Source organism: Silene latifolia, chromosome 11 (genome assembly GCF_048544455.1).
Source record: "Silene latifolia isolate original U9 population chromosome 11, ASM4854445v1, whole genome shotgun sequence".
NCBI lineage: Eukaryota > Viridiplantae > Streptophyta > Magnoliopsida > Caryophyllales > Caryophyllaceae > Silene > Silene latifolia.
The window spans coordinates 202,940,685-202,953,736 of record NC_133536.1 but is presented as its reverse complement, the minus strand read 5'-3'; the positions used below and the strand labels follow the sequence as shown (position 1 = coordinate 202,953,736).

General features: G+C 34.8%; 1 protein-coding gene across 2 annotated transcripts; it reads left to right on the top strand.

Moving 5' to 3' along the window:
* Nucleotides 1-7,287: 7,287 nt before the first annotated feature.
* LOC141612345 (uncharacterized) lies at nt 7,288-12,379 on the top strand. 2 transcript variants are annotated; one of them, XR_012529073.1, is made up of 8 exons: nt 7,288-7,621; nt 8,027-8,173; nt 9,138-9,236; nt 9,574-9,765; nt 10,206-10,325; nt 10,929-11,000; nt 11,813-12,125; nt 12,292-12,379. XR_012529073.1 is itself a non-coding variant. In XM_074431101.1 (7 exons), the coding sequence occupies exons 1-7, from the start codon at nt 7,334-7,336 to the stop codon at nt 12,035-12,037; spliced, it is 1,143 nt and encodes a 380-aa protein (XP_074287202.1). In that variant the 5' UTR covers nt 7,318-7,333; the 3' UTR covers nt 12,038-12,379. The 2 variants fall into 2 exon arrangements, 1 of the variants encoding a protein (XP_074287202.1); XM_074431101.1 differs by having other exon boundaries at nt 7,318-7,621; nt 11,813-12,379.
* Nucleotides 12,380-13,052: the final 673 nt, after the last annotated feature.

Sequence of the window (13,052 nt, the reverse complement as noted above, 5' to 3'; positions counted from 1 at the left end):
TGTTAACAGCCAGGTCTGGAACGTGGCCATGATTGCTAAATATACATGGTGGTTAGCTTTGTAAGGTGACCATCTATGGATAAAATGGGTTAGCCACGTTTATATCAAGCAACAGGATTGGAATAGCTACCAACCTACTATGAACTCAAGCTGGACATGGAGACAAATTTGCAAAGTCAAAGATCGATTAAAGGGGGTATGTGAATGGGGACCTGGGGATCTAATAATGGGAGATATACTACGGCTATAGGATATCAATGGCTCATGGGAGACCCTGAGAAGAAGATCTGGTACCATGTGGTCTGGAATAGGTTGGCTTTACCTAAGCACAATTTCATTGCCTGGTTATATGCTAAGGATAGACTCTTGACTAAGGATAGATTGATCAAGCATGGGCTACTTATTGGGGAACCGTGATATCCGTAGTAACGCTATTGAGACAAGTGAACATCTGTTCTTCTTATGCTCTTTCGAATGATGCTTGCGGGGAGGGGGACTGGTGGGTGTGGACATACCGAGCATGGTACTGGATCAAAAGTGCGGGAAGCTTAAAATGAAATCCTTGATGAAGAAGCGGTGATCATAGCCGCAATCTTGGCTCTGTACTACCACGCCTGGTGGGTCGGGAATAAATGCGGGAAGGAAATGGTGCTACCTCACCCGCAGTTTGTCATAGGGCGGAGTTCAACACTCATCCGTTCCGTGGGTAATCGTAAATTATGGAATACTAAGCATAGAGTAGATAGTGAATGGTGTACTAAAGTTGATATTAGAATGCAGTAGTGAGTTATAGCTGACTGACATCCATGTGATGTGGTTGTGCTTCCTTGTAAAACAATGGTGCTGTACTTAATTGTCCTAAAAAATCTAATAAAGAAATTAACATTTCACCAAAAAAAGCATCACTTTGTTCGATAATTATTGTTACCACATAGAACAACTAATGTTACTACAAAGTGTAACTAGTGTCGTATATATGTTCGTCTATGTGGGGCTCGAACCCACACCATGTGCAATAACACATTGCTCTACCTTTTGAGCTAATAGACGACAATGGCCAAATCCGATATGAAAGTAGACAAATAACAACTTATACTCGTAGATAATGTCATAAGTCCTCGCATTTGGACCAATACCACATCTCCTCATTTCATCTACCATCCAAAATGCCTCATCAAACCTCATCGACCAACAATACGACCCAACAACAAAGATTGCAGGTCGGTATTTGAGCACAACACCATTAGCCTTCGACATCTCAAAGAATTGCGAGCTTCATCAAGCCTTTTTTCCGACCCTAACCCATTAATCAAAATGCAATAAATATGAGGACTCGGCTCAATACCCTTAACTTTCATCCCCTTAAATATTTCCACGGCCTTAACAACTTTCCTCGCCTTACAAAGACGCATTGATGATACTCCCATACGCAACAACATCGAGGCTCGAACCCTTGATCCATCATTTCCTACAAACCTCATCCAACTCTCGCAAATTCTTCCGACCCCATCCTTCCAACAAGACAAGAGATACGAGTTCTTATCCGGCGTAAATTTTGTGTTTTTCATTTTATCAAACACCTTCTGTGCACTATCAACCTGTCCCGATTTACACAATGTATCGAGTAATGATTAAAATCCGACAAATCCGACTCAAACCCGAATTGCTTCATCCTATCAAATGTCCTTACAGCATAATCAAACAAGCAAGAAGAATATCCTTTTTCCATCCGATGGATGCAGAATGAAATCAGGATGAATTAAAATACAAATTAGGTGATCGAAATTACCTAGATCCGAAAAAATTAGGATGATGATGATGACGATCAAAATTTGGGAGATAAAATGGCGATCGAAATGCAAATGAACGGCGAAGAGGAGCTACAACACGAGAATGATGATGATGACGATCAAAAGTTGAAGAACTACGGAGAAAGAGAGAAAGTGAAGAGAGTGCGAGTGAGTGAGTCGAGTAAAATGACTGAAATTGAATGGGAAATGTGTTTTAGATTGGGTTTTGTATGGGGACACGTGGCGTCATCCGGTGCATCGTAGTTTTTAACTGACGGTTTAGAAGGTGTCCGGCCGCCTCACCCTAAGAAGGGTGCCTCACATGATTCAATCTCTCTATATATATATATATATATATATATATATATATATATATATATATATATATATATATATATATATATATATATATATATAAGAGAGTTTTTCGAAAGCGATCGAGAGCGTCCACATCATCAAAAATCAATTTAGGAAAGTATAATTTTTGATGTAAAAAATAAAGTAGAAATCTTTTAATTATTATAATATGTATATTTCCTAAATTATATTCAAGTGATATTTCCAATTTTTATATCAAACTTTTACATTTCATTTGGCAAAAAAATATCGTTAAAAAAATTATGAAAATAATATAATTAGCTTTGTGTTAAAAAAAATGCTATCATTAGAGTATAAATTTTATATTATTTGCACATATTAAAGATGGTGTACTTCTTAATAAGTAAAATTGTGTACTTTTTAGTATGTTTTGTCTCACATTGGAAAATAAGTAGGTGTGGTGAATATACTACATATAAATAGTAAAATTGTCCCACATCGAAAGATTAGTATAAGATGACGTGATCCTATGATTATAAATAGGATGCATATTTGAAACTTATGTATCCACCCAAAAATTTTTGAGTCTCATAAATATTGTTTTAAAGAGCTCTTAAGATTTTCTATCATTATCTACGGTATGATATAAAAAATAAAGTGGAAATCGTTGGGAACTACAAATAACTAAAGGTTTTACTAATGGTAGTCTCCTGACACAATACAAAACTAAAGATTTTACTAATGGTTGTCTTCTGAATGCAGTAATAGATCGTTAATGAGTTGTTATATGTACGATGTAGAGATCCATATCTAATAATCGAGACTAAGTGATTTTACCTTCAAAGAAAAATAATATGTATACAATAATTGTTTTTTAAGAAGAGACATGTATTTCTTGGTATGTTATATCTTTCACATTGAAAAATAATATAGGCATTATGAACATACTACGTCTAAATAATTAAATTATGTATCTCACATTGAAATAATAGTATACGGTAGGGTGATTCTATAAATATAAATAGGAGGCATCCTTGAAACTTATGTATTAATCCAAAATATTTTGATATAAAAGATATAGACTTTTTAGTATGTTATATGTCCCACATTGAAAAATAATGTATGTGTTGTGAATATATTATGTATAAATAATAGAAATGTCCCATATATATACATTTTCTATATTATATTAAAGTGATGTTTATAATTTTGATATAAAAACTTTATATTTCATTTGAAAAAAAGTATCGTATGAAAATTATATAATTAGATTGTGATAAAAAAATGCTATCATTAGAGTGTATATTGTATTGTATTCTATTGTATTTTCTCATTATTAAATCGGGTTGATGTCAAAGTAGCTGCAAAAAAAAAAAAATGGTGTACTTAGTATGTTATTTGTCCTACATTGAAAGTAACTTAAGTGTGGTGAATATACTATGTATAAATATTAGAATTGTCCCACATCGGAAGATTACCATAAGGCATAGTGATCTTATGATTATAAATAGAAGTCAAAACCTAAAATCTTTTGATTCCCTTAAGTATTGTCAGAGATAACTCTTTAAAATAGTTTATATTACTGTCTCTACAATAATTATTTCTAACCTAAATTAATGTTTGGAAAATCTTTTAGTTATTATAATATATACTATGTATTTATTATTTAATATTCAAGTAATGTTTCTAATTTTTATATAATAACTTATAAATTTCATTTGACAAAATAATGTAGGTAAAAAATTATGAAAATAATATTATTAGATTCATGGTAAGAAATGCTATCATTAGAATATATATAGATTTCATATAATTTGCACTTATTAAAGATGGTGTATTTCATAGTATGTTATATCTCCCACATTAAAAAATAATATAGGTGTGATAAATATACTACATATAAAAAATAGAATTTTTCCACATCGAAATATAGCATAAGGTGGGTGATTCTATGAGCATCCTTGGCACTTAGACATCAACCCAAAATCTTTTGAGTCGCTTAAGTATTGTCTTGGAGAGCTCTTAAAAGTTTATATCATTATATATTGAAAAATAATGTAGGTGTGGTAAATATACTATGTTTAAATAATATAATTAGAATTGTGTTAAAAAATATTCTATCATTAGAGTATATGTTCTTATCATTTGCACATATTTTAACTGATTTTTAATTATAATAAAAAAATAGAAAACAAACGTCCATGATAGCATGTGTAATCTATCAAAGTTCAAGGTTATCATGAGAAATTTCCAATATTATAATGATATAGTTAATTAAATTTGCATTTAAAAGATAGATATTCGTACCAATAAAACAATAAAGGGGGTATTATTTTTTAATTGTTATTTTATTGTCACGCCATCAAACTTAACATTCATTTAACAGCCTTTACATCAGGGGGTACCATGGGTAAAAAAATGGAACCTCAAGGGTACCATAAGCAGATTTTTAAAAGTAGGGGTAACATGGAAAATCTAACAAAATTAAGGGGTGCCACGGGAAATTTCCGTATCTCAATTACGTTATTTTTTTTTTTGAAGAAAAACAACGTACATATATTAATGGAGAGTACTTGATCATATTATTAAATTTAAATATAACTATTAGATATAATGAGTAGCAATTGTCTGTATTCGGTATTCGAGATCTGGTTAGATATCGAACTAAGTGCAAAAAAGATGGAGTGATTATGAGTATGTTATTTGTCCCACATTGAAAAATAATGCAGGTTTGATAAATATATATTACGTATAAATATTAGAATTGTCCCACATCAGAAAAAAAAATCCAATTTTTGTGAATATATTACTTATAAATAGTAGAATTGTCCAACATCGAAAGATTAGTATAAGGTGGGGTGATTATATGATTATAAATAAGAGTTAACCCACGTTTATATTAATCTTTTATTTTTTTTGAAAGAGATATTTTAATAATATGTAAACAAATCATTAGACATATAATGTAAACATAAAACTCTTATAACGCTTTTTTTTTGCATTATAAATAAGCTAATTACCCCGTTGCAACGCACGGGCATTTAAACTAGTATTATAATAATTAAAAGATTTTCCACTTTATTTTTTATGTGGAAAATATTATTTATGAAACTTTCCTAAATTAATTTTTGATGATGTGGACCTCTAGAATCGCTCAAAAAAACTCTCTTTTATAGTAAGAAAGTAGACAAAGTTTGTGATACTCTGGCTGATGGATCGGACTAGCTTGTTATGCCCAAACTAACGTGATCCACTGATCCATATGATAATATTTAGCCCACGTTACACTTTGGACAGCACAAATATATCATTTAAAGCAATCTTGTGATAGGATAAGCTTATTAGAAGACTAACTATGTAATGGCAGAGTTAAGATTCAGCGAGAGCGAATAAGTAATGAAATAAGAAAAATCTAATTATTTTGTTTTTAAAATTTTCAACTAAAAACTTCGAAATTTTCATCGCCAGTCAAAGCGAGAGTCCCTGCTAACCCCCCTCACTCCACCCCTACAACCTCAATAATATGGTGGGAAGAGTTTGTTAATCTAAGGACTTGTTTGGTTGATATAAGGGAACTAAAGTTCGCGGGAACTTCAAGTTCACATGAATTTCCAATTCATGTGAATTCCCAAAAAGTGTTTGGTTTGCATGTGGGAAGTTAATTCATGTGGAAAGTTTCAATGACCAAGGGGGGCTTGGTGGGTGACTTCCCACATAATGGAGGAAGTAGATTCATGTGGGAAGTTCTACTTCCCATGATTTTGGCAACCAAACAACATTATGGATTTACACTTTCTAGGAAGTTTAAAATCCCATGATTTTAATGGGCAACCAAACAAGCCCTAACTATATTTAAAAGGAAGGTGATTTGAGTATATAAATTCTTTGCATATTTGAAACATTTTAAATTGCATGTTGCTAAACTTGCAATTTATAGATTTAAGTTCAACTATAATTATATACAATAGCAATGATGTAAATTAAGTATTGGAGTATTTAACAAAGCAAAATAAAGTACACATTCAGATTTTGAAGTGGCCTGGTTCATTCTAAATTGAAGATACATGTCCATTATTCTCTTGTTAATTTTTATACGATAATTTTATTTTGAGTATCCAATTATCTTACTCACTTGTCAAAATTTGATCAATACTTCAAACAAATTTCTATGGTCATCCACTCAATATATTTCAAAAGGAAATATCCATTTATTGTTATCAACTTATCAATTATAGGAATTTTATAATCATATATATTTTGTTCATCTTTATCAAATATTAGTTGGATTAGAAGAGATAATAAGACAAGACAGTTTGCGATCTATTCGACCTCGGCTCAGTCAGAGCTTGAGTTCGGGCTCTGCTTGAAAACTTAATGAGTCAAGCGAAGCTAACATTGACTCAAGTCGAAAAGCTCACAAGTAGCTTGAACTTGTGTGATTAATTAATATTATCTTGATTATATATTTGTATCGTCATATCAAATATAACTTTCGAATCCTTTTATTGAAATTATCGAAAGAAAAAATAATTGATAAATATACATAGACTCGAGCTCCCATTTAAGCTTACAAAATTAATAATGAACTGCAACTTTTAAAGTTCGGGTAAACTAAAGATACGCACAAACTCAATTTTAACTTAAAATGCGCGTAGGCAAGTAGACCTGGCAAAATCAACCTAACTCGATTGATCCGACCCGAAATCCAAAATTGACCCGAACTGCCGCATCCGAAACCCGAATTGACCCGACCCGAGGTTTCATGGACCCGTAACAGATCTGACCCGAAACGACCCGATCTGAAACCACCCATCCCGGAAATGACCCGACAAAACATAACTTTAATTGACCCCAAAAGACTTGAAATGTCTTTCTTCTCTTAATCATTGACCCAAAAACGACCTGACCCGAAATAACCCGACCCGCTTTACCCGAAACAGACCCGACCAACAAACATGAAACAAACTTATAACCCGAAATGGCTCAACTCGACCCGAACTAACCCAAAAATTTGAGAAACCCGCAATAACTCGTCCCGAATTAATCCGACCGGATTAACCCATTTGCCAGTTCTACAAGCAAGATCAAGCTCGTATTCGGCTCCATTTATTATCAACCCTAATCTGGATAGATTAACCTAAATGTTTTGTTATCAACGGTAAACTTTCAAAACAACAAACAAAAAGAAGGGAATACAATACAACACAAATAGTGAAATACACAATATGTTGTTTCTACATTCACTAACTAAAGCCTTCATAACTTCACCTAGTTCGCGCAAACTCTTCCCTTTCTTCGCAATCAAAACCTTCCATCTCTCTCCCATGGCTGCGGCATCTCCTTCACCCACTAGGGTTTCCCCTTTCTCCACCGCATCATCCATCCACGCGCCGCTCAAGCGTGTAGGCACCCATAATGGTAGTTTCCATTGTGATGAAGCTCTTGGTTGCTTCATGATTCGTCTTACTGATAAGTTCTCTGGTGCGCAGATTACTCGCACCCGTGACCCCGAGGTACAACTTTAAATCCTGGTTCCGCCACTACTCTAGTTGATTTATTTGAGTTTTAATTTGTGGGTTTTTGAAATTGAGTTACTATTTTATTGTATAAAACGAATCCATTTATACAAATATCATGACCCTATCCTGACCCGGAGGTTATAACTTATTAGTTCGCCCCCTTGGTTCAAATTCTGGTTCCGCCACTGCTTGGGTTTTTGATATTGTCCTTTTGGCGGTTTACACAAATATTGTGGAAAATGGATCCATTTATACAAATATCATGACCCAATTAAGTGAAAAGTTAGTTACCAAATGAATCCGTTTTACAAAGTTATTGGGTAAGGGGCGAAGGCGGTCTTATACTAGAATTTGTATATGAAATTGTGGTTTGATTGTTTTTGGTTTGTTGGTGTGCAGGTTTTGGAGGGTTTGGATGCGGTGTTAGATGTAGGGGGAGTGTATGATCCAAGTAGAGATAGGTATGATCATCATCAGAAGGGTTTTGGAGAGGTTTTTGGTAATGGCTTTACTACTAAGCTTAGTAGTGCTGGTCTTGTTTACAAGGTATAAAGTTTTGGTTAATTCGCATTATTGCTTGTTTGAAGTTTGATTTTTGTTTTTGATGACGGGAGAACCTATAACTGCTACCTTACTAGTTTACTACCAGGTGCGCACAGGGTAAATCCCTTGCAAGCCAAGCATATTGGGTCAATCACCCTTTTTACAAGCGATTGACTCGAAGTAGAAAAGGCATAGTGTCAGGCTATAAGTCCCAAAAGATTGATCTTGAAGAGGTTCCAACCTGAGACCTTGGGAATTTCTCCCCAAGTTTGAATTTGAATTTGATGTAGGTGTATGTGAGTTTTGTCTCATTACTCTTTGGTTATGGATTATAATGGAATAAATCAAAATGGCTCACTAAAGTGGTCGCGCTTCTTTCTTTTGTGAAGTAGCGGTCCTTCGATGCAGTTCTCGACGCAATTTTCATCTTGGGTCATTCGGAAACAGCCTCTTTGTGTTGCTAACACAAGGGTAAGGCTGCGTACATCCGACCCCACCTTACCCTGCAATTTGCGGGAGCCATTGAGGCACTGGGGTAATGTTGTTGTTGTATGTGATTTTTGAGCTTTGGTTGATGTTTATAGGGTTAGGAATTAGGATGTACTAACAAGATGTTATTTTTGAATAATGCTCAAGTGAAGTTGTAGTTGTTTCCCTGCTCAAAGCTTGATTTAGGAGTATACCTAAGCGGGTTTTGGAAAGTATTCGTTGCAAGAATGCTGTACTAAGCTATGTAAAGTTATGATCTTTGTTATAGGACTGCAAGACAACAGTAGTAGTCTGTAGGTTATGTTTTTTGGCAAAGAATGGGAGATGACTGATTGACCGGAGCTGCAGAATAATATATAATTTCTCTGAAATAGGTCACTCTTAAGTCGTAACTGATGGTTTCGAAAAAATGTGCATTTGTTTGTGAAATGGGTTGTTCTTTAGTTTTGATCAGAGTTTTGTGCTTTTATTTGTGTAGCATTTTGGAATGGAGATTATTGCCAAGGAGTTGAAGGTGGATTTATCGCATCCAGATGTGTTTCTGTTGTTTATTTCTGTCTACAGGAACTTCATGGAGGTTTGACCCCATTTTTTTTTTTATTATAGCAGCTATCTTGTGTAGTTTCTTCCTTAATCAGCCATGTAGCCACATTATGGCTTATGGAGTCTTGACTCCTTACGATTTTTAGGTGAAGATGATGTTCATTGCTAAATATGGCTATTTCAAAAACAAAACAAAAGGTTTAAAATTCCATAACAAAAGGTAACAAATGACAACAAATTCTTTATAAGCGTAAATCTGATCCAGACCAATCTGAAGTTAGTTTCTGTATAAATGTGAATTGTTTTTGGCTCGTTTCACAAGCCTTGTTGGTGCTTCACCAAGTTTTTGAAGCTTTTAATATCCCTTACAGGCTATAGATGCTATTGACAATGGAATTAGTCGGTATGATACTGACCAGCCACCAAGATATGTCAATAATACGTCTTTGTCATCAAGGGTCGGACGACTAAATTTGGACTGGACAGATCCCGATCAGTCAGCTGAAAAGGAGAATGAAGCCTTTGAGAAAGCAATGAATCTTGCTGGTGGGGAGTTTTTGGACGTGAGTTCCTTTTTTTGTTATCCACTGTTCTTGTAGACTTGTAGTTCAATGCTGCTTATTCTTGTGCTTTCTTAACCTTAATGTTTAAAAACTTGAGTTGTCAAATACTCCCTCCAATTTTCTTATATCTTCCCTCTTTCCTTTTTCACACAAGTTTGATTATCTTCCCTCTTTCCTTTTTTGGTAAGTTTCATTCATTTTTTATTAATTTCTCTCTCCTAAAAAATCAACAACTCTCATTACTTTATCTATTCTTTATTCATCATTCATTCTTTATTATTTTCTCTCACCTATAAATTTCACAACTTACAATAATTTATTCTACTTTATTCCTTCTTTCTTCCCCTTTCTTAATTTTTGTGCCCAAAAGAAATGGGAAGATATAAGAAACTTGGAGGGAGTATATTATTATGTTTACTTTAACATGGGGTTGCTTGCAGAATGTCCGGAGTCTTGCAAGGTCGTGGTTGCCAGCCCGATCAATTGTGATGGAGTGTCTGTCAGCAAGGAAAAATGTTGATCCTAGTGGAGAGATTATGGTGTTAAATAGATTTTGCCCTGTAAGTTCGCTAGAGACTCGCTCTTGCATCATCTGTCTTTTGTCCATAATATGCATCTTATTAATTTCACACAATTTTTCTGAATTTACCACCTTTCAAGTAGTTTATGACAACATTTTGTTACCTAAAATGCATTCCGGCAAAGGAAAAAGTAAGGAATTTTCCGGTCAATTTCAGAATTCCCCTGCACAGTTCTAAATTTAGGTCATTTACTTTCATCCCATAATTAATAGTGTAAGCTAAAAACTTCAAGAACGCTTTGAGTTATTTTGTAATGAGACAGACAGATAGACAGTCTAATCATTCAGACATTCAGTTAATATAGTAAGGGGTGCAGGGAAATAGGAAAATGATGTACTCCGTATCTTTTTGTCTGGATAATGGACATGGAAACAAAACGTTAATTAACTACTTGAAAAGGTAAAATTGTCGGTGGTTAAGAAGAAGTGTCTATATAGAATATAAAGTGACTGATATATTTTCGTTATAGCATGTTTGGTGACCTGGAGCTAGCTAATTTGTCATGATGTCTTGATCTATTATTTTAAAGTTGTGAGAAATTCTTAGAAAGGATCTCATTTGAGATGATACTATGCCTTGCAGTGGAAACTCCATTTGTTTGAGCTTGAGGAGGAGATGAAGAGTGATCCTACTGTCAAGTATGTTCTTTACCAGGTATGCATGCGCTCAATTTGCCCACAAAACGTTCAGTGATGCTCTTCAATCTTTTCTTAATTGGCTTTTGCCGCCAGGTGGCAGACCCTGAAATTTTTGTTTCCTGGTCATGTTGAATACTTTAAAGATACCTTGTGAAATTATAAACTTCTCAAATACATAAAATGAAAATTAACAAAAGTTTTAGCTGGGGGTGTCTGAGGACTAAAGGCGGCAATTAGCTCAGGTTAATTACAAGTCAGTTTCAGTGGGTTCGGTCATATAGTGTATTGGCGTTTGTGTTTTGTGCCTGATAGATATCATTTTTCTTGTCGAGTCGGATCCATGGTTGATTTTTGTCAGGTTGGGTCGGTTCAGGTTTTTATCCTAAGTTTACCTTAAAATTTTAAGCTTGACTGATTGGGTTGTGATAATAAATTAAGCCAAATCTAGATGTATTCTTTTATTTTAAAGTTTGTGATAATAAATTAAGCTCAATCTCAATTTGATCGTATTTATGTAAATGCAAAGCGAATCGATTGGGTTGTATTAGTATCAGGTGACGGTACGGTTTCAGTTCAGGTCGATTCCGGCTCTTCAGATTGTTGGCTTCTTTCGAGTCGGGTTTCAGGTGTTTGGTCCAGTGTAGCTTTTGGCGGTTCTACAAGTGACCCAAGTGCCTGGAACCTTATGGCATGCATACACCATTAGTTCTACCTTGAAAATGAGATCTATTGTGTGAACTTCAGTATTATGCAATTATTCAACTTGATATTGCGTTCTTTGACGGGAAAGACTTTCTTAGCAGTATTGTTATTGTTATTGAATGGCAGGATGACAGAAGTAAACAGTGGAGAGTGCAAGCAGTAGCAGTATCTCCCGATAGTTTTGAGAGCAGAAAGCCTCTTCCAGAACAATGGAGAGGTCTGAGGGATGACGATTTGTCCCAAGTCTCTGGCATTCCTGGTGGTGTTTTCGTGCACATGAGTGGATTTATTGGTGGGAATGTTACTTACGAGGGTGCTTTGGCCATGGCTCAAGCTGCTCTTAAGCTTTGAGTTTCAGAATGACGGCTTCAAACAAAACAGCAGGCAAACCCGGGAATTGTGATGAGGTACTAATATCAAAGCTTAGCAGCTTTCGAAGGTTAATTATAGTTCAACAAGTCTTGTACGAGGCCGTTCTCAGTGGCAACGAGTCTAATACGAATTAATATTAGAAATTTCCCATTATGTTAGAATTTAAACTGGATTATAATTCTGTTAAGTTGCCATCTTGATCTTGTTTTTGCTGGACAGTCTCCTTCGGTCAGATTTTTGATGTACAACGTTGGAGAGAACTTGTAATGAGTAACATTTTTTCTCCTGTTGTAAGCACAGAGATTTATTGCAGGATTAACTCGACTATGATGCGTCTTCCTTAACACAAATTCTCATTGAAGACATGACATATCCGTCACAAGCTGAAGACGGATACCATTTTACCTCACAATGTACCCACTTTTTCTCTCTCTGCAACACTATTCATGTGGTCCCCTTTCTCCACTAACCCATTTTGTTACCATTTTATCTCACAAAATATCCGTTACAAATGGTAATCCGTCACAAGGGAGACCAATTGCTTCCTTAATACCTGATACAATCTTTGTTGGATGATGTGAGTTCAGAAGCTTGATCTGTTTGTTTTTGTCAAGAAACCGACGTAATTCTAAGGTTCCCATTTGAGATCGTTCCCAGTCGGAAAGTCTTATTTGGTTTCGTGCAACACAAATTCTTGTTTGTGACGGCACATATCCGTCACTCTTGAGTGACGGATACCATTTTACCTCACAAAGTACCCACTTTTTCTCTTTCTGCAACACTATTCATGTGGTCCCCTTTCTCCACTAACCCATTTTGTTACCATTTTATCTCACAAAATATCCGCCACAAATGGTAACCCGTCACAAGGGAGACCAATTGTCCTAGCTCTTAAACCTCTTTAGGTAATTTTGATACAAACATGTTAAGAGTAAGCTTTTGGCGTTTCTATATGTTAGAACAATGGTGAAGTTTTAACAATAATCTATATTGT